Source organism: Suricata suricatta, chromosome 10 (genome assembly GCF_006229205.1).
Source record: "Suricata suricatta isolate VVHF042 chromosome 10, meerkat_22Aug2017_6uvM2_HiC, whole genome shotgun sequence".
NCBI lineage: Eukaryota > Metazoa > Chordata > Mammalia > Carnivora > Herpestidae > Suricata > Suricata suricatta.
This window is the reverse complement of record NC_043709.1, coordinates 15,049,727-15,072,171: the sequence shown is the minus strand read 5'-3', so window position 1 is coordinate 15,072,171 and position 22,445 is coordinate 15,049,727. Positions and strand designations below refer to the sequence as shown.

The 22,445-nt window shown below is 47.0% G+C and overlaps 1 protein-coding gene across 2 annotated transcripts in view; it reads left to right on the top strand.

The window, feature by feature from the left end:
* Window positions 1-22,445, top strand: part of RFX4 (regulatory factor X4) — a 158,793-nt gene that overhangs the window by 55,952 nt on the left and 80,396 nt on the right. For both annotated transcript variants that reach the window (XM_029953171.1, XM_029953170.1), the window contains exon 4: window positions 6,078-6,201. In XM_029953171.1, coding sequence (XP_029809031.1) covers window positions 6,078-6,201 — 124 coding nt within the window. The remainder of the gene's footprint in view (window positions 1-6,077; window positions 6,202-22,445) is intronic.

Here is a 22,445-nt window from a genome sequence, read left to right as displayed (position 1 = left end):
GTGAATGAACCCGTGAATCTGGTAAGGATGAAGAACCTACTAAGAGGCCATTAGCAGATGGGGCTGAGTGGGAATTAAACGTAGTGTCAGGGGAAAGAAATTTGAGCTGAGCCTTGGAGGGCAAGGCACAGCAGAGAGAGAGCATATAGGGTAGGGGCATGTGCAAGATCAATGGTCTGTTTGGCTGGAAGGAAGTGCATGTGTAGAGGAATGGGTAGAGGGAAACCTGGAGAAGTAGTCAGGGGCATATGGTGGGGGCCTTTCATGCCAAGGGAGAGAGTTTAAACTTCTCCACAGAGGCAGAGAGGAGCCACTGATGGGTTTAGATTACTGTCTGGCCTCTGATTGCTTAGCACGTTTGTTTGCACATATTTTTCAGTCTCTGGGGCAGCCTCAGCAATAAGTTACTATGTTCTGCAACGTTTTTAAAAATCCTGCTGTCCGATCTGGTAAAATAGAAGAGAAAGTTTCTCTTGTAGACGTGTCCGCAAAGACCCGGGGAGTGGAGATTCTGAACTGAAAGCTCATAGGTACAGAGAAGAGCGCAGGTTTCAAAGGAGTGCAGCAGGAACAATTCTGCTGGGTGCTAAAACATCTGCTCTTCATTGTCAAGTTCCTATACGGAGCTACCTCCCCTGCCCTGGCTTGCCGCGGGCCACAGCGGCGGGAGGAGATCTTTTTCAAAATGTATACTGCAGATAATGACTCCTGTTGGCTAGTAGACTGAGTTCATTATCTCCCCATAATAGGATAGTTCGATTCAAATATGATCAAGTTATTAAATAGAAGATCAGAAAAATGGAAGAAGTGGGGAATTTTTTGGTGATCATTAAAAATATCCAGGTATAATGGAGTATTGTTCAGCATGTCAGACTAATGATGTCCTCTACAAGTGAGGAGGAGAAGGGGAAATTTCATCAGATATGAAGAGAAATAATTAACTGCCTTTCTTTCTGCTATGCCTTGGTCAGCCAAGCGGACATTCCAATTAGCAGCTTCGGTACACACGCGGACCCTCTGGATTTTGTAACGAGATTTGGGGAAAGGTATCATGATGCTATTTCTGTGGAAATTCATCAAGCATCAAAGTTGCCCTTAATGCCAGTTACATCTATTCATTTGTAGAGCTTATTAAAATGCTTCATAATCATAAGCCACCTAGATACCTTGAGGCGAAGAAGCTCTGGGAAGAGGAACAAAATGTGGGTAGAATTGTAGTTATTTAGATGGCTCTGGCCTTTGGCAGGTAACTGCTTAATTAACTCAGCCTGTGTGAACTGTGACTTACACTCATCTGGATTCAGATAGTTTGTTGCTGCTCTGGGCTCATTTAATGGGATGTATTTTAACCCTGGTCTTCTATTTTAATGCTGATCCCTTGGCCGTTCTTAGTGAGCAAACAAGCCACAAGAATATCAAATATAAACTCAGGCACAGGGCGGCTTAAGCAAAGTAGCGAATGGGAAGGGGAGCCAGGGATGTACCGGGGAGACTGTGCTCTGTAACACCACATTATTCCCGCCGTCCATAATGCCCTTGCAGTTCTTAACCACAAGGAAGGGTGACTCCAGTCATCCAGTCAGTCCAGGTAGGAACCTGAGAGCTTGCCCTGGTTGGTCCCATCCATCTCACATCTGGCAACATAAGATCCGCTTGCACCGAGTGTTATCTTTGCACGGCCACTCCTCCAATTCACACCCCATCACTTCTTGCCTGAAGTCTTATAGTAGCTCCTAACTGGTCTCATTTGTTCATTCATTCGTTCAACAGATATGATTTAGTCGGCCACCATGTGCTGGGCCTCACTAGACAGCCTTGTCCTCCTACTGTAGAGGTGCCAGAATGACCTTCCCGTAGAGTGCATCTGATCATGCTGCAGTCATGCCTAAGAAAACTTAACTGGCCCCCTACAGGCACCTGGGTGGCTCAGTCTGTTAAGTGTCCCACTCTTGGTTTCAGCTCAGGTCATGGTCTCATGGTTCATGGGTTCAAGCCCATGTTGACTGTGGAGACTACTTGGGATTCTTTCTTTCTCTCTCTCTTTCTGCTCCCCCAACCTCAAAAATAAATAAATGAACATTTAAAAGAAAACCTAACTGCCCCCCCTGGGGCACTGGATGTCCCAGTCAGAAGTGTCCCACTTTTGGTTTCAGCTCAGGTCATGGTCTCATGGTCCATGGGTTCAAGTCCCACATCAGGCTCTGTGCTGACAGTGAGGAGCCTGCTTGGGATTCTCTCTCTCCCTCTCTCTTTGTCCCTCCCTCACTCTCTGTCTCTGTCTTTCTCTCAGAATAAAGAAATAAACTTAAAAACAAAAAAAGAAAAATGGCCCTTTATCATTTTAAAGGATCATATGCTTTTTGTAAGATGAATGGCTTGAAATGCATGTATATTGAATGTACCTATGGATTTTAAGTTAATTTTAGTAAATGATTAGCAAGGATAAGCAAAAAGGGATATTTTCTGCCTTCCCACAGCCACCCAAGTGTTCGTGTGTAAGTGTGTGTGTATGTGTGTTAGACTGGAAAATGTTCCACCATAGTCTGTAGAGTTGAAATCAAAACTTTGAAAATAAATTGCTTTTTCTTTAAGTTTATTTTTGGGGTGGGGAGGAGCAGAGAGAGGGAGACAAAAAATCCCAAGCATCAGCGTGGAGCCCAATGTGGGGCTTGAACCCATAAACTGTGAGATTATGACCTGAGCTGAGATGAAGAGTCAGATACTTAACCGACTGAGCCACCCAGGTGCCCTGAAAGGAAATCATTTAATAGCACTCTCAGTTGTCTAAGATGAAACCAAAGAAACTTGGATGTTTTTTGTTTTTGTTGTTATATTTGTTTATGATCAGTTCGTTGTCGGCTAATAGAACATAGTGAGCTTTAAATTCGTATTAGTGATTGTTGTTACTGATGACATTATTATCATTTCTACAGCACCCCAGAAACAGTCTGGTCTTCCTGGCTCTGAGTCTTTATTTTTTCAGTTCGCTGAGTACTGCTCCATCAGCTCCTCGATAATGCTTCTGTAGTAATTCTTGAACTCCAAGGGTTGCCAAAAGGCTATGCCAGGCCATATTCTCTTGTGGGCATTGAAAGATTCTCCATAGCCCCTCCCCCTTTGTTTCTTTAGAGGTTCCTTTGCAAGCCCTTTCTCCACTCAGACCATTGTCTTCATCACCTGAAGCACATTGTCTCACCCTTGCTCTTCTCCTTGGCCTGGAATCCCCTGCATCTACCATAGCTGGACATTGCAGTGGGCTAGAGGAAAACTCTCCCATTCACTGGCTGCACGACCATGGACACATGGGCTCCACTCTCTGAGTCATATAAACTGTATGAGGAAGGCTTTATCTCCATGCCTGGCACCTGGGAAGAGAGCAACCGATGCTGGCTGTCACAAAGTTCCGCTCCCAGGCCATCCAGGAAACCTTAATTACCTCTTCTCATCGACACAGGAATCTCTGTTTTCCCACCTTTGACTGCTCTTCTAGTAGTTAATTTTTCATATTTTGATGGCATTATTCTTCCCAGATAGACTGCAAAGTGAACCAGGGCACAGCTCGTGCCTTACATCAACACAAGCGAATACAGGAGCCAGACAAGGAATAGAAATAGATTAGGTGTCAGGAAAGCAGGGAGAAATGAGGACTCTGGCCAACTCGAGGACACATGTACTTCTGGCCAATTGTTGTCATGTGGGAACATCGGCCCAGCATTGCCAGATCTCAGCCTTTTTGAAAGAAGCCAGATTCTTATGTGAAACGTCCTCAATTTTAAAAGTTGAGCCAACAATGTTCAGGCCAAGCAAAGCCTGTCTGTGAGACCCCAGTTTGTGAAAGCTGCCATATTCCGAGGGCCCATACAAATTTGTGCATAGGCTGGTTATTTGGACCTCTAAACTTACTTTTATAGAGAAACAGTGCTGGGAATGGCATTTAGGGTCCAGGCTAAGCTAGAAGGCTTATTCGTATTCATACTAGACCTGAAGCTTAGGACAATCCCAAGAAATCTAATCTCTATGTGACATCATTTTCCCACAGGAGGCCACATCTAGTGTTCTAATTTCTGATGTTAGAAACATGCATACTAGGATATAAGCCCTTTCAGAACAGGGCCTTTGTTTTTGCTCTGTGCTATTTTCTTATTAACGTCTAAAGCACTGCCTGGAATGCAATAGATACTAGTTGAATTTTAAAGATTATATGTATCTTTATCTGCCCCATCATTTAATCTGTTCCCTGTATCCAAACAAGGACTATCTGGCTCTCTAAGTGCTCCCCAGCACTTGGCAGGTGGTAAGAGATCAATAAGTAATTGTTGAATGAATATATGACTGTGATGATCCATCTACCAAACACGTATTGAGCACCTGCTGTGTGCCAAGGCATATGCTGGGCTTCAAGGATGCAGGAGTGACTCAGACACCATGCCAGCCTCAAGGAATTAGGTCACTCAGAAAGGATTGCATAAACTGTTTCCCGGAACCCTTCTAAAAATGGTCAGGAGTTACTCAGTGCTCTCCTTCCCAGAAGAGGGGGGACTAGTTGAGGTGATGAGACCACTCAGTGTCAGGCTTCTTCAATTACCTGGGCATGCCTGGGGTTGTCTTCATTGGTAGGGTTTGGATATGAAATGATTGAATTGATTTTCTTTCAACCACATGTTGGAATGAGCAGAGTGAGCACTGCCCTTTCAAGTGGCCACCTTGGGAGGCCATGTCCTCATTCTGCTTCATAGTCACGGCAGGACTGGACCACTTCTTTGGCAAGTGCTCCTGAGAAGTTAGAAGCCATTTAAGGATATTTATTTCACTGCTCTAGAATCCTGCCTTATTTTTGTCTCTCCCCCACTCCCCACCCTGCAACAAATGTTTGGGATGAAAGGGCTCTTCCAGTCACTTTATCCCTCAAACTTGGTTCCAAGTGACTTTGGGTTGTTTCCTAAAACCCAATTTGTGATCCAAAGAGAAATATCTTCTGTTTGTGAGTTAACTGAACAGTGTGTGCCCCAGGCTCTGAAAGCAGCAGACCCAAAGAGATGTCCCCAAATTGTCATGTGCCCCAGCATTTCTGTTGGAAGAAGAGTTAAACCTTCCAATGTGTCTAATGAAAAAGGAGGCAGGGTTCTTTTTGCTGACTACACTCTGGTGTTTGGGTGAAAGAGGAGAAAATAGGATAAACTGTATCTGGTTTGTTTTTATATACCAAGATCTAGCACCAATTCGCCACGTATGGGCACCCAAACATGTTTTATGGAGAGGATAGGTGTATGACAACCAGGTCCAACACCTACCAAAGTGGTCATCGTGTGCCAGGCACCATGTCTGCACATGTCACACATCCCATCTGACTGTCACAACAGTTTAGGAGGCCATCACAGCCAGCACCTCTCAAAGGAAACTGAGACCTCAGGTTAAATAACTTTCACCAACCCAGCAAGTGACAACACTGGGGTTTGAATCCCCATGGAAACTCCCTACCTTATACCCTTAGCCTAGAGTCATTAAGAAGGTGACGGGTATGTAATCATAATTCCAGCCCTTCAGAGGCGATCCTGTGGAAACCAGGGGGCTCGGCCCCCAATGTGGTCCTAAATCGTCCCTTGAGTCAGTGGATTATAGGCTGTCCCGCTGTCTGGTTTCTCCTTGGGTGTTTTTTTCCCCAGAACCTTCCCACCACACTGCTAGCAAAGACGCCCCAACACTGTGACACCTATTATAAATGGCTACACAGTGAGTGTGTGGTTCGAGGCTTGGCTGACTGGGGCACCTACAGGATCCTTATATCATTTTGGGAGTTTTGGGGAACCTGATCCACCCAGAATGTGGCCAGCCCAATGGCAGCGTGGAAGAGAGGGACCGAGAATTTGAGCTGAAAGTAATCCAAGGTCACACCCACAGGGGCCAGAAGTCCGATCCTGCTGACCTACCAACTCCATGCATGACCATGTTGCTTTGTGCCTTGGGCCTCAGTTTCCCCATCTGTAGGAAGAGTTCTCTCCAAGCCCTCCTCTGGAGGAGTGCCAGAAAGAACATGCCCTTGTTGCTTGAGGTTTGCTCATTGGACATTCCTTCCGCAGGCTGGAGGAGAACTATGAGATCGCGGAGGGGGTCTGCATCCCCCGCAGCGCCCTCTACATGCATTACCTGGACTTCTGCGAGAAGAATGACACCCAGCCTGTCAACGCGGCCAGCTTTGGAAAGGTGAGTGGCAGCTCCCCAGGCTTGTTCCTTTCCTTCCCCCCTTCCCAGTAGTTTATGCACAGTCCTTAATTATTTTGAACATCTTAATTGCTTTTTTTTAAGTTACCAAAATAAATACTTTGGTACCTTTGCTATAACACTTTGCTGTAAAAAATTCAAAGGCTTATTGGCAAGGTAATGCCACACCGAATACCGAAACAGAGTAATACCAAAGTATGAAAAATTCCGAAGGATTCAGACAGGTCATAAAGTAAAAAGCGAACATCTAACTGGACTTTCTTCAGTACTTAATTTGCAGGAAGCGACTTCTTTCCTTCTGAGAGGCAAACGTTCGACTCCCAAGTGTGTTACATGCGTGTCAGTGAGTTTGGGGCAGGCAGCTGCTTGATTTGAGACAATACATCCAAACCCTTTCTCCTCGTATTAGCTTCTTTGTGCCATGTATAGTTTTTTCTGCATCTGCTAACAAAAAATAGACAGGCTGGTTTTGCACTACTGTTTCTCACTAGTTTTCTGAATGCAGGCATAACACGGACTGAACTGACAAAAAGAAGTCTGTGTCTAAGTTTTGAGAATTCCCTTTTCCCAGCAGATAAATCATCAGCAGGGAAAAGAGAAAAGAGAGCAGGGTCAGGTCTGAGCCAACCCCCCCTGGAGAGTTTAACACCAAGTGGCTGGGAATTGGCTCCACTCAATAAGTGGGAAGATGCTGCGTGGTGACTTAGGGAAGGGCATGTGTTTTTGTGGTGCATTAACACTATGTGTCATATGTGAAAATAATTTTTTGTAAAAGTCAGTGGAGAAACCACCTTGCTGTTTCTTTCATTCATGTCTTCAGTCCGTCAGTGTTGGCCAAGGTGGGCTGCATGGGAGGCACTGCGTTCTGTGGAGACCCAGAAGGGAATCCAGTGAGGGTCCGCGACAGAGAGGCTCACAGTCTAGGGAGAGGGGTGGTGAGCCCCTCAGCAAGTGGGAGACGGAAGAGCACACCCAGAATCCAGGGGATACTGGAGCTTTGTCATATGTCTGGGGTCCTGTGACATTCACTGCCACCCACGCTTCCTCCTGGGGGCCACAGTGGAGAGTCCAGATTGGGCCTCAGATGAAGGGACAGGTGGGGTGAACCAAGAGATCAAGAATCTAACTCTCTTAGACTAATCACTTAACTTCTCTGAGCCTCAGCCCTCTCTGCTGTGAACTGGGAATCATCCTTTCCTTTCCTTGTGGGGAGGCTGCAGGAGTCAAGGGAGAGGATTGTTCAGTGGATGATGTGTGGTATGTGTACGTCCCTGTCCAGGGCAGGCGAATGGCTTGGCTCCATAATGAGAAAGCCTTGGAGCAAACAGGAAATGAATCTTCAGATACTGTTCCCTCAGTCATCTGATGGGTCAGGTGCAGGGACACCCACACGTGCCATTGCAACCGTTCCTATGAATTCCCCGTGAGCTGTTTGTGCACAGATTCTGGGGTGGGGGGAAGGACAACAAAAACACAAATCCTCACCATATCTAGAAACTCCAATTTGCCCATATAAGGACATTTTCTTCCCCTCTTCTCACTTCTGTAACCCTGTTGTCAGCTCAGGGTTTCCTTGACCTTGTGATCAGCCCTCTTTTCCACTCCCTGGGTGGTCAGATTCTCAGAGCCACCTTGATCTGAGACTCTTCTTTCTGTCTATACCACTTCTCTTACCTGTGCTGTTCAGGATTTTAGCTGTGAGCCACATACGGTTGTTTAACTTAAACAGAATTAAGTCAGTTCCTTAGTCACATTAGCCATATTTCAGATGCTCATTGGACACATGTTACTAAGGGCTATCGTATTGGGTGGTACAGATAGAACATGTTCATCATCACAGAGAGTATTCTTGGATGGCCCTGTTCTGAGCCACCGTGAGCCTGGGATAAAACTCAGAGTCCTCTTTGATTTGCATAGACAGCCCACCGAGAGCATCTCTGACCCCAGGAGACCGAAGTCTGTAGGAGGGATTTACATCCCGAACAGCACCTAAAGGAACAGACATCCTGTCCCAGGGCACTCTCCCACCTCTGTACTGGAGGCTCCCTGGGCCTCCCCCTGCGGGTCCCCCCCAGCTAGGTCCAGCCCTCTCTGCTCTGCCACCCCTCTCTCCCCTTCTGCCACCTCCCACTGATCAGCCTCCCATCCTCCTTGGGACAACCTCTGCCAGATCACGTCTGCTCTCTGATCCTCGGTCCTGCTGACATCTATGTCCACAGGTCTTACTTTTAAAATATTGTTTCCAAATAATAACTTTTCTCTCTAAGAATTACAGTGAGAGCTGCTTCCAAAATAGTCATTAAAAACAGACATGCAAACTCAGTCCAAAAGTAAGGACACACTCAAATGGTATTAAAATCACAAGCGCAGAAGCGCTTTGCAGGTACCTTGCCCTTGATTTCAAATGTGCTGGAAACCGGGGTCGTCCTTCCAGCCACAGAGGACAGAAGGAGCCCGCCGAGGGTTTCCACGCTGAGCTTGAACTGAAACCCCCGCCATGCCCGCCTTTCCTAAGGGCTCCCAGCTGCAGCTGCCATCCGCCCCGAGAGAAAGGGCCTGGTTGTTCTATGAAGCCTGGGGTGTGATTGTGGGCAGCCTTCCTTTGAGCAGATCCATCCAAACTTACTATTCACTTATGAACTTTTAACTCTGCGTAGGCAAGATTCAATATTTCAGCTTCATTTTTTAGAGAAAAATTTGACTGGTGGTAGTCTCCCCCCCCCCGCCACCTCCACAACCCCCCACTCGCCTCCCCAGCTTGCAAGTGGGCTGAAGTGAAACGCATCAGCCGTGAGGCTCTCCCCCCCCCCCACCCCCGTGTTGCCTGGTGGGGATACTGTGCTTGATTAAGCGAGGGGACGGCAGCAATTGTTTGCTGCAGGGAAGATCCGAAAGAGCCTCTTTCCGGCACTGCGGCCGAGCCTCAGAAGCACTGGCTTCCAGTAAGACGGTCTTGACTTTGGGTCCCAGAATTGATCCAAGCATCACAGAGGATGCTGAAGCTTCAAGCCAGACTGGGCTTGTGCCTGCTTGTCTGTTGGCTAGGGTAACGGAAGGTCACCCAGCTTGGAGTCACTTCACTTTCCTGAGTGCCCATTTCCTTACCTCTAGCCAGGAATAATCCCTCACAAAGGACTCTAGGGATAAAGTGAGATGGTGCTTATGAGAGCATTTTTAACATTGTAAGGCATTCTACCAACGGGAGAAGCCAGCATTATCCAAACAGTTGCCTCACTGCATCCTGCCTCCTCGGCTTCCTCCCATGCTTTCTTTTTCTTTGTAACACTTACAACTGTCTGAACCGTTACATATACAATGTAACTAATATATTACATGTTATATGTGTAATTATCTGTATGGCATCATTGCCTGTTATTCTACCTCTATATCTTACATATGATACTCATGATATAATATACATACACATGTTAATCATATATATATACATATATATATGTTAGTTACTTGTGTTTCACTTGCCTCCTTCTCTAGAATGGAAGCTCTATGAGGAGTTTTTTTGCTCACCGTGCATCCCCAACTCCTATAATAGCACCCGGCACATAACAGACCCTCAGATATTTATTGAAGATTGAATGACTTGTGTTGTTGCTATTTGCCAAGGACGTTAGTATCATTTGACACATGTGAGTGTGTTTAGCCTGCATGATGCCCATATGAAACAGACATTGTTGTGAGGGCTACAACACATTGTATCCATTTTCCATTAGCCCATTTGCTGAACAGGGATGAACTTGTCCAGGTGTGATGGAAACTGGTTGTATTTTCACTTACTTTGAAGGGCCACCTTCAAAGTCCTCTGCTCAGCCTTCCTGCTCTGCCCTCTGATGACATCACAGGGAAACTCCACAGCATCCAACCATGTTCAGCCATCATATTGGTGTCGGTTGAAAGATTAACTCATTGTCAGCAATGAAAAAGTGCCCCCTCGGGCCAGTTTAAAACGTCCATCTCACATATAAGGCAGAGCCTCTCCCTTCCTGAGGCTCAGAGTTTGCTCTGTGAAAAAGAGGCAGGGTGGGCGCTTCCTTCCTCTCTCTCTCTTCTCCTTTTTCCAGGGCTGGAGAAGAGGGGCATTGGAGGCAGGTGGGAGGAGGAAAGTCAGCAGACCGGTTTTGAGGGCTCCCCCTGCCAGCGCCCTCTGCTGGAATGGCTGTGCATCCAGCTGCGGGAAGGAGTTCATTGGTGGTGGGTTTGGGGGAGCCCCGTGCATCTGCATCCACAGCAGCCGAAGGACTGGTCTTCAGCTGACCTTCCACTACCCAGCCACAGGCTGCCCTTGCTCCTCCACTGAGGATCCCCCATCTGGCTGCGTTCTCGGTCTGGAGGGTTTTGACCAGCTCGCTGCATACCTACTCTTACACCCTGATTCTTAGAGATGTCCAGATGAGCCCCCACAAATGTAACTGGTGTCCGGAACAGGCTGAACTCAGTAGTGTACACACAGAGAGTGACTTTGCTCATGTTATGGCCAAACCTCCTTCCCTGACCAACCCCCCCCCCGCCCCCATGGCTTCATGGCGGGATTAATGGCTCTTTAGTTATTGGTTATAATAGCAAGCCTCTTTTCAATAACTTAGACTCTCTTTTAGACATTAAAGTCCAGTCCAGGGCTCCAGTAGAAGCTGGCAGCCTCACACCCACCAGGAAACTCCTCCCAGACTTGCAGCTCAGCCCTGTGGCCTGAGGACCTGCAGTGGGGAAGTGGGGCATGTAGTCTGACCTTCTGCTCCTCCCTGATCTTTTCCTTCTGCTGCTGGTGCTGGCAGGCTTGTAAGGTTGAGGGGAAAAAAAAGTACTTCCAGAATGGTAACTCCCATTCTCTAGTAAAAATCAGTGAAATAAATTTTTTAGAGAACAATGAATGGGAGTATAAATTGAAACAAACACAAAATCATAGGGATCAGAATTGGCCTACACGTGACATCATACCCAGATAAATTGTCCAAACTTATTTTTTCTAGTTTTTATTTATTTTTGAGAGAGTCAGAGAATGAGAATGAGTGGGAGAGGGGCAGAGAGAAAGGGGGACAGAATCTGAAGCAGGCTCCAGGTTCTGAGCTATTAGCAGAGAGTGGGATTTGAACACACGAAACGCGATTATCATGACCTGAGCCAGAGTTGGACACTTAACTGACTGAGCCACCCAGGCTCCCCTAGATTGCCTAAGCTTATTAATAGACCATCCTTTTTAACAGATGTTAGAAAACTTTTTATAAAATTAATTTAAAAAAGCAAACACCTAAGGCTTTCTATGACCTGGCACCATTCTAAGCATTTTACATATATCTACTTCCTCCAAACTACTCTATGAGGTAGGAACTATTGTTATCCCCATTTTACAGATGGGCAAACTGAGTCCCAGAGAGATAAGGTAATTTTCCCGAGGCCACATGGCCAGTAAATGGATGTGAACCTGGGAAGTCTGGCTCTAAGACTGCATGCACTTAAACTTATCTCAGTTTACCCAGGGCAAGTAATTTTGGGGGTAGCAGGTAGGGTGTGTATGTGCGGGGGCTGGAGGTGGGTATATGTGAAGATCAAAACAGTGGGCATTTTGACCTTGGTGTGGTCATTAGCAACCACCTGGCAACCTGTTGGATGATGGACTCTGGGACTAAAGTCTCAGCCTCTCTGTCTCTCAGAGGCATGAGTGCGGGTCAGCACAGGTGAGAAATGCCCCCTCAAATCTTTCCCCACCCAGGTGGTCTGAGCACTGTGAACCCCACAGCCAGTATTTTTCATGCCGGTTCCCCCTCGACACTTGGGTTCGCCCATTTATTAGATACTCATGATCTCGATCCCTTGCGGCCCTGGCTCTGTGCTGGCAGATGGGAAGTGGGGTGAAGAAGACAGTCTGTCCTCGGGCAGAGTGGGCTGCACAGGGACACGTGCTCGTGGGGAACCACAGAACAAGATGGCGGATGTGCCCCTGAGCTGGAACAGCCGTGACTGGAGGGACACAGGGAGGAGGCTGCTGCCTCCTTGGGGGTGGGGGTGGCCGGTGGCCTGAGAACCAGGTCAGTGTGGGAGGAGCCCCGGGGACGCAGTACTGTCCTTTCCTGACCTGCAGCCTTGTCGGGCCCACGGAAGCTGAGGAAGGTGTTTGGATTTCACCAATACTTCTTTCTCCTTTATCTCCACTGGGGCTTTTAGGAACTCTGAGCAAAGACTGCCTGCATAAAGATGGAGCATCTCTGTGTTCCGCAGAAAGCTAAGCTCTTTCAAAGACAAAAATGGGGCCTCAGATTTCTGAGTCCAGAGCACACCTCTCACTTACAAACAGCTCACTTTCCACGTGTCTGTCACAGGCATTGCAGAAGTTGCAAGGCAAGCACGTGTCCCCTTCAGCAGACCTTTATAAGGCTTCATCATGTGTTCAGACCAGGAGTTTCCAGTAATGCCAGGTTTTGAGTCCTCAACTTGAGGATCTATTGCTCTTACCCTCTCTGTAACCATGGACAGCTCCCTTTCCCTCTCTGAACCTCAGTCCCTCCATCTGTCCAATGGGGAAGTCTGTCTACAAACACATGGGGATCTTTACCACGTTAGTTAGAAATGCTTTTCAGTTAGAAACTGTGATGGGGGTGCCTGGGTGGCTCAGTCAGTTAAGCGTCCGACTTCGGCTCAGGTCAGATCTCATGTTTGTGGGTTCGAGCCCCGTGTCAGGCTCTGTGCTGACAGCCAGCTCAGAGCCTGGAGCCTGCTTCCAGTTCTGTGTCTCCTTCTCTGCCCCTCCCCATCTCATGCTCTGTCTCTCTCTGTATCAAAATAAATAAAACATTTAAAAAAATTAAAAAAAAAAAAGAAACTGTGACGGGCGGGAACGGTGATTCTGTGCCAGGCCCTCTGCACAGAATCGTGTGAACTGACCCTGTGTGTGAGAGTGTGAGCACCCTGTGAACTGCGTGCTCACTTCATTCCCTTTAACAAGGGACAAAGATGGCATGGCCAACTCCACGGCTACTGGAACCTTCTCTGCGAAGTTAATTCTAGGTGGAAACCAGAAGGTGGATCAGTTAGGAATTGTGTCGTGGGGCTGTGGGTGAAAACTGCCCCTCTCCATCCCCAAATAGTGACTTAAATAAATGAGTGGTTTTACTCTCCTTCACATTAAGTATAAAAGATGATAACCCAGCACCAGCAAAATAGCTCTTTAAGAGCATCAGGGAGCTGCGCTCCTCCTCTGTCTATGCCATTTATAGGAGGTGGCTTCCAATTTCTGCATCACCTCATGGTCCAAAGTGGCTGCTGGACAATGAAGGCTTATATTCCAGGCAAGAAGTGGGAAATGGGGTAAGAAGAGAAAGGTCAAAACTCCAGCCAAATCAGCTACCTTCAGGAGCCTTCCCAGAGCCCTGCCCAGTGCTCTCCCCTACATCTCACTGGCTGCCCTTGATTATCACAGAAGCAGGAAAATGTAGACCGTCACCACCTGGAATAAAAAACTAGACTTTGGTTAGCAAGGAAAAGGGTAAGCAATGAACCCTTGTATCCACCAAATGTGAGCATTTTAGAAATCAGTGTATTTTTTTTAACATTGACTATAATTGACATATAACATTGTATTAGTTTGAGGCATATGACATAATGGTTTGATATATGTGTATAGTGTGAAGCAACCACTAGATACATTTAGGGAACATCTGTCACTAACCAGAGTTACAATTTTTTTTATTGTGATGAGAACTTTTAAGGTCGACTCAGCAGCTTTCAGATGTACAGCACAGCACGAACTGGCCTCACCGTGCTGGAAGGTGACGTCCTCGAGACATTTCTTAATCTCAAAACTGGAAGTTTGGACCTTTTGACCCCTTTCCCCCACATTGTGCCCATGTATCCTTTTAGAGGTGTCATAACGAGGACACAGAACCCAGGATACTGAAAGCACATATGGAATACCGTCAAGTGAGGAGCCCCGCAGAGAGGACAGTGGTGGCACAGAGTGATCACTTAAGACAGTGAGTGGGTGACATGATTTATGGTCACCTCATCAGCAAGAGGCAGATTCGTGGTGGACACTAGACAGTTAGGACATAGTGTCATTTGAATACATGGAGAGGCCATTTAGCCTCAAAATGACATCCCCTGAAGGCTTTGTTCATTTCTCAGACTCCTTCGTTCCTTTGACTAAGTCTGTAAACGTGCAACTAGAACAGAGCAGGAGAAGTCATTAATACGTATCAGTTACTAACACCTCAATATAAAGGAGTTTAATCTATTTAAGGTACTTAGAGATTGGTCGGTGAGACTCCATCATTTTTTAGCTGAGGGAATTAAGAGAGGAATTGGGGGGTTTCCCCCAGGTGACACATGGAGTGGCAGGACTGCGTCTAAGGGGTGGGGGAGTGCAGGACACCCGCAGCGGGGCAGGGACGCCAGGAAGTGGCAGGGAGACTGCAGAAGGGGAGACTGGGGCGACAGAGGATGACTTGAATGTGTTTATATGCTGCTTTTCCTCACGAGGACTTGAGGTAATTGGCAGTTGGGGCTGTGGGTGGCTCTTCCTTGAATGTTTGGCTCCTTCCTCACTACCAGCCATGCTCAAGCAATGCCAAAAAATGCCAAGGGTTTTCTGGGGACCTGTGCTTTGGGCAGCTGAGTATACCTGGAGTAGAAGCCAAAGATCCTTCTTGCTTTATGTGCCTGCCCTCTTTCCTTGAGAGTCCTTACAGTCCTTTCACTGACCCCGAGTCACATGCAGGGCTGTGCGGGGGGCGGGGGGTGCTCTTGAGGCATCAGGATCCTTCAGGAATGCTCTGTTTCCAATTTTCGAAGGAAGACATTGCAATGAGTCTATTGATGGGTTTCCTTAAACTTTAAATTCTTGCATGTGTTTTTCTTCACCTTTTGGGGTGTCCATGTCAGAAGGTCTGCTTTCACACCTGACCCCATAGTGTGTGGTTTCAGGTGTCTCAGAAATCAGACTGTCTGGGCTCGAGTCCTGTCTCCACCAGTTACCAGCTGGATGAGCTCAATTTCTGAACTGCCCTGGGCCTCAATTTCTTTATCCAGAAAATGGGAACATGGCAGCAACCACATGGAGAGTTGTTGTCATAATGGCTGTTGGTGGTAGTGGGCGGGGGGTGGTGCTTCCTCAGCTCAGTGCCTGGTAAATATAAACACTCCATGCATGTTAGCTATGATTATGATTGCTGTTCACCATGGCAACATTCCACGACTTTGATACATCATGTTTCTAATCTATCATCATGAACATCAATGTTTTAGCTCTTCCAGCTTCTCTTCCTTCTGAACAATTTTGAGAACAATTGTTCTAAAAATTTCCTACCTCGCACACACGCTGCCATTACCACCCTCACCCGCTCCCGTTATCGCCGTCAGAGTTATTCTAGTCTTGACTTAACCTGTAGCTTATGTAACTCACCTCCTTCCAGCTAAACCCGTGTGTGAAGACTGTCTTTTCTTATACTCACACACGTGACATACCATCCAGGCAGCCTGAGGACAAGCAAGACGAGGCTCGTGTATGGGTTTGGGGCTTCTCAGAATTGTCATCTGTGGTACCTGTTTCTCAAGGTGCCACAGATTAGCTGTTACCCTTGTGGCTCTGGGGGTTTCCAAAGAACCCTTCATCAGCCCATGCACATGATTGGAAATTCCAATTCTGTCTCATCGCACTAGATAGGAATTTCTTATAAATGTGTGAAATTTCTCTTGGGGGGATTTCCTGAAGACCCCCCCAGGGCCTAGTGCCATGTAGGTGTTCCTGGAAAACTGTTGAATGGCCAGAGGTGCATCAGGATAGCGTAAACGCCCTTTTCAAAAGGAAAACATGGAGGCTGGCAGTTTAAAAATCCTTATTGATACCACCAGACTTAATTATATTTTCTTCTCTGCTAAAGGGGTAAGGTCTCTTGTTCACAAAGAAAGTGAGTACGTTTCTCACTTTCACACTTGAAGTTGTGACTATTAGAATCCCTTTAACCAACATCTTTCCCTGAGCGTTTCTTTCTCGTGTTCCAAAAAATTGTGTGTGTTTTTAAGAGAAGACGCAGGACTTTTCCAATACATGGTTACAAAACCAACTTGCCTTTATACTGAACTTCTCACCCCTGGCTACTTGAAAAGCCCCTCTTCTTTCCCCACACCCCAAAAACCTCTGAACTTAGAGCCCAGCTCTTATTTTTACACTACTCTGAGCATACTTGACTCCTCACACACACTCGAGTTTGTCTCTGTCAAGCTGTGGGAGGATGTGCACTTATCCCATTACCTTGGAACTTCTTTGGGATCAGCCCTTGTTGGTGGCAAATCGTTGCCTTCTGAGGGTGGATTGAATTTTTGGAAACAACCGAAGCCTTTTTTCAAAGCCGTCCCCGTAACTAAGTTTGGAGATCAAGCTGGATCAAGATCATACCGTTTGAGGTCAAAATCAAACAAACCCGTCTCTGAGAGTAACAGGACAGAGTGGCTTTCTGGGGTGGCGCTAAGTGTGTCCCTCAAGGCGGCATCTAGAGAGGACATCAGCGGTTTCACACACAGTTTAGTGGACCCCTTGCTGGCTCCTGTGGGTACCAGCCGAAGTGAAGAGCAGGAGAGACAGTCAAACTGGGGTCTGTGAATCTGAGGCACCTTCAACAGACGTAGATCCCTGTATCTCATCTGTGAAATGGGCATCACCATATATTCCCCTCCAGCATCGTCTTTAGGATAAAATCAATGTTGCGTGTCGAACACCTCATCTAGCGGCTGGTTCTTGCTGATGCTCAGGATGGAGGCGCTCCTCTTGCCCTCTTTCCCTTCCTTCTCTTAAAGGAGGGCTATGGTTTGAATATGCCGTTTCAGAAACAGGTGCCTAAAACTCACATTTCTTAAAAGACTGCACCCACGAAATTATGTCGGGAGAACCCACGTGTGGAACTTGCTTCAGCCTGGAGCCATGCACGTGTGGTTGGCCGGGGAGGAGAGCGGACGGGAGAGATGGAGAGCGGGGCCACCACCACCTAGAAGAGAGCGGCGGCTCCGGCTCCGGGAGAGGAGTTCCGCAGAGCTGCTCTGCTTCCCACCCCTAGCCCCTGGAGCCCCCAGCCCGGCCGCCTCAGCTGAAAGGGAGAAGGGTGGGATTCCCGAGTAATTAGAGGGAGTTTGGAAGGCTGGGGTGTTGCGGAATGTTAGATCAGTAGCTAGAACAGCATGTGGTGTTCTTTAGGCAGGCTTCGTTGAATCCATACAAAAAGAGAAAGAGGGGCTGCCTGCCGTCTGCTCATTTATCAAACAGCGAAACTCAGCTTTCACAGCTCCACAGAAGTGTTTGACTGTTTGCTGAGTCTTGCTGCAGAAATGAAAAGCTGAACAGCCTTAGAGGGGCTGAACCGACCCTGCATTTTGAGACTCCCAACTAAATTGTGCTGGGCCTTCAGATTACAGGACCAGCCGATTATTTGGTGACAAGAGAGGAGAATAATTTGTAATTTGCAGCCCGTAAGAAACAGTTAAAAAAAAAAAAGCAGCAAACCCCCTTCCCACAGGTTTTTGTTGCGGCTGGAAGGAGGGGTGCAATCCTAACAGCCCTCTCTTTGCTCAGAGTGGGAAAAGTCTTGACCTCCATTTGGGAGGAACGTGATGTGGTACCGCGGCGTGCCCCCCCTTTCACCCCCAACTCAGCAAACGTCCTTTCCTCCTAGTTCTCTGTTTGAAATCACCTTTCTCTCTCTCTTGGAGGAGGAGGAGAGGATTTGTCTTCTTGGATTTCTAGATAAAATGTATTTTCACAAAGAGAACTAAATATGCTAACCGCACAAATAGTATTGCTTGGGAGACTAGAATCTACCACAGAAGTCTGAAAAAGGAAATGAGTGCAGGGAGGATCCTCCGAAAATCTGTCCAAGGATCTTTCTTACTAGAGGATGCTAACTCTGTCGATGAAGGGAATGGGCGAGAAGAGGGTGAGGATCTTGGAGACAGAGAGAGGTGTTAACACGGTGGCCCCCTCTGCTCCAGCGCCCTGCCCGGCAGCAGGTCACTGCCCTGTGCCGCCAGGAGAGCGCTAAGCCAGAGCTGGTACCCTCCTGCCTGCTTCCACTCCAACTGCTGTGGCCCAGGAGGCCGGGCTGGACATCTGTTCCCTACCTCCTTTGGCACCCCTGCAAGCCTGTAACATTAGCTGAGCAAGTGTTTTATCTCCATTTTGTAGACAAGACACCTGATGCTCAGATGGAAGATCTCCTTTGGCCCTTCAATTTAGCACATTTTTAAAAGGGATAATAGCCTTCTGCGCTTCATGGAAAGCAACCAACGGTATCTCTTACAAACCTTGAAATGTTTCTCCCCTTTAGTCAGGCAACTCCATGCTTGGGAAACTATTATAAGGTGAAGGGAACCCAAAATACTGGCCAATAAAAATAAATATTGGGGCATCTGGGTGGCTCAGTCAATTAGGTGTCCAACTCTTGGTTTTGGATCAGGTCATGATCTCACAGTTCATGAGATCGAGCTCTGTGTCGGGCTCTGTGCTGACAGTGAGGAGCCTGCTTTGGAGTCTCTCTCACTCCCTCTCTCTGCCCCGCCGCCCCCCCTCCCGCTCGCTCGCACATCCTCTCTCGCTCTCTCTCTCAAAATAAAGAAGTTAAGTAAAAAGAAAAATCATTATGCAAAAGGCACTGCTTATAGCATTATTTACGTTAACACAATATTGGAAATAACTTCCGTGGCCAGAAACATGCTTCATTTATTCTGTGATTTATTGGATCAGTGCATTAAGGTACTGAGCCATAGTGTCTCCTGCCTGGACTACACATTGGCCTTTTTGATGGTCTCCCTGTCTCCACCCTTGCCCCCTGAGGTCACTTTTCCATCCAGCAGCCAGGGGCCATCCTTTGGAAAGGTAAGTCAGACTTACTCCCCACTCCCCTGCTTGGAGCCCTCTAAGGTCCCCTCTCATTAAGGGGAAAAGCGGAAGTGCTCACAAGGACCTGCAAGGCCCCACGTGGGCTGCGCTCTGTCAGCCCCTGCGGCCTCCTGACCTCCTCTGCTGCTGCTCCCCTGAGCACTTACTGTGCCCCAGCCACCCTGGCCTCCTTGTTCTTCCTGACATGCACCCAGACAAGCTCCTACCGCAGATCTTTGCACTGGCTGTTCTCGGGGCTTGCCACCCCCATATCCGTGAGGTTCATTCCCTCACTTCCTTCAGGTCACCACTCAAATGCCACATTACCACTTAGCCCTTATCACCCTAAAAAAAGCCCCACCCCTGCCTTCCCTATTCCTCCTCACGCTGTTCCTTTTGTTTCTCTCTGTAGCACTTACGTGACACAAGATATATTGACTTTTTTATTAATGTTTTTTATTAATTTTTGAGAGACAGAGACAGTGCGAGCAGGGGAGGGTCAGAGAAAGAGGGAGATACAGAATCTGAAGGAGGCTTCAGGCTCTGAGCTAGCTGTCAGCACAGAGCCCGACGTGGGGCCTGAACCCATGAACTGTGAGATCATGACCTAGCCGAAGCTAGACGCTTAACCGACTGAGCCCCCCAGGCACCCCATTATATTGACGTTTTAATTTATTTATGTTTGGTCTTCTCCCACTAGATGTAAGCTTCCTAATCAAAGGCTGTTTCTGTTCAGCTCAGTCCCTCAGTGCCCAGCAGTGTGTCTGGCATATAGGAGGAACTCGGTAAACACCTGTCGTTGAGTGAATCTAAACTATGTACCATCAGACGACCTATTGTGGCTGTTGGAACTGCAGCTTGGTGGAGGCAGTGAGCAGGCACCTAGTGTTTCCAGCGAGGAAATGAAATGATCACATTTGGAGTTTAGGAAGGTGGCGCTGGCCTGGTAGCCAGCCTGGAGGGGGGCGGCCAGTTAGGAGGGTGTGTCTGTGGTCCGGGTAAGGCCATGGTGGGCTGAGGCCGAGGCGGGGGGGGGGGGGGGGGGGGGGGGGGGGGGGGGGGGGGGGGGGGGGGGGGGGGGGGGGGGGGGGGGGGGGGGGGGGGGGGGGGGGGGGGGGGGGGGACAGTGAGAAGTGGCTGGGCTCAGTGGTGTCTTCTTCAGAATCAGTAGGACATGGGGTTGTGCAGGGTTGGGGAGAGAGAGCACAGTCTCTCCTGCTTCTGTGTTGGGTGACTCAGTGGAGTGTGGTGCCCGCTGCAAGAGGGTACAACTGTGTGTACCGATCCACACTTTATTCAAAAGAAACAAAACCCATCAGCTAAGGAGGAAATCCTAGGATGAATGGACCTGTAAATTTATAGGCCTAGTTCCACAGCTTGATAATTCCTCAAGATCGGATAACAGAGAATTACAAACAAACTGATTGTGTGTTTTATTGCCTCTTAGAGGTAGAACAGACAGCTCCTGAAGGCTTTGTTTCTCCGGGGGATTTTTAGAACATCTCTAGACCAGAGTCTGTGGCACTGGTACCTTAGCCTGGGGCCAGGACGTTACGTAGGGTAAATACCTAGAAAGATTCAGAACTTTACCCATTCTCTTAAATCACATAAGGATAAGGCTTAGCAACCCCCTACCCAAATGCTGCTTTTTTAAATTACCTGCATATGGTTTGCAGTGAATAGGGAATGATTTATTTATTTGTTTATTTATTTATTTTTGAAAGAAGAGAAAAAGAGCCACTGTAACATTCTGGAAGATCTTTTGGTGTTTCCTTTAAGGTTATAGTGAACATCTTTTGTGAATTAGAAACATTTCTAATGAAAAAATCCTTTTGTATTTACAAAAACTGATGAGCTTGTACACAAATGTTATACAAAAATGTTTTTATCTTTATCACAATCCTGCTAGTCTAACAAATATCCATTTTTACTTTTCCATGTTCCCTTTCCATTCCTATATTTGTAAAAACAAATTGTAAGCATAATATCGATGTAGTTTGAGGTACACTATTTTATTTAACATTGTCATACATCAATTTTCTGTGCTATGACAATAGTCTTATTACTGTCATTTTTAACACCTGCATAATGGTCTATTGAATGTATATATAATCATTTATTTATTTATTTATTTATTTATTTATTTATTTAGAAAAATAGTTTATTGTCAAATTGGTTTCCATACAACACCCAGTGCTCTTCCCCACAAATGTCCTCCTCCATGACCATCACCTCTTTCCCCCCTCCCCCTTCAACCCTCAGTTCGTTTTCAGTATTCAGTAGTCTCTCAGGTTTTATGTCCCTCTTTCTCCCCAACTCTCTTTCCCTCTTCCCCTCCCCTTGGTCCTCCATTAGGTTTCTCCTGTTTTCCTGTTAGACTTATGAGTACAAACATACAGTATCTGTCTTTCTCCACCTGACTTATTTCACTTAGCATGACACTCTCGAGGTCCATCCACCTTGCTACAAATGGCCATATTTTATTCTTTCTCATTGCCATGTAATAGTCCATTGTATATATATACCACATCTTCTTGATCCTTTCATCAGGTGATGAACATTTAGGCTCTTTCCATGATTTGGCTATTGTTGACATTGCTGCTATGAACATTGGGGTACATGTGCCCCTATACATCAGCACTTCTGTATCCCTTGGATAAATCCCTAGCAGTGCTATTTCTGGGTCATAGGGGAGTTCTATGGATAGTTTTCCAGAGCGGCTGCACCAGTTTACATTCCCACCAATGTAGGAGGGTGCCTATCTCTCCACACCCTCACCAGCATCTGTAGTCTCTTGATTTGTTCATTTTAGCCACTCTGACTGGTGTGAGGCGGTATCTCACTGGGGCTTTGATTTGTGCTTCCCTGATGATGAGTGATGTTGAGCATCGTTTCATGTGCCTGTAGGCCATCTGGATATCCTCTTTGGAGAAGTGTCTGTTTATGTCTTCTGCCCATTTCTTCCTTGGGTTATTTGTTTTTTGGGTGTGGAATTTGGTGAGTTCCTTGTAGATTTTGGAGACTAGCCCTTTATCTGATATGTCATTTGCAACTATCTTTTCCCATTCAATTGGTTGCCTATTAGTTTTCATGATTGTTTCCTTTGCAGTACAGAAGCTTTTTATCTTGATGAGGTCCCAAGAGTTCAGTTTTGCTTTCATTTCCCTTGCCTTTGAGGATGTGTTGAGTAGGAAATTGCTGCCGTTGAGGTCAAGGAGGTTGTTTCCTACTTTCTCCTTGAGGGTTTTGATGGTTTCCTGACTCACATTCAGGTCCTTCAGCCGTTTTGAGTTTATTTTTGTGTATGGTGTAAGAAAGTGGTCTAGTTTCATTCTTCTGCATGTTGCTGTCCAGTTCT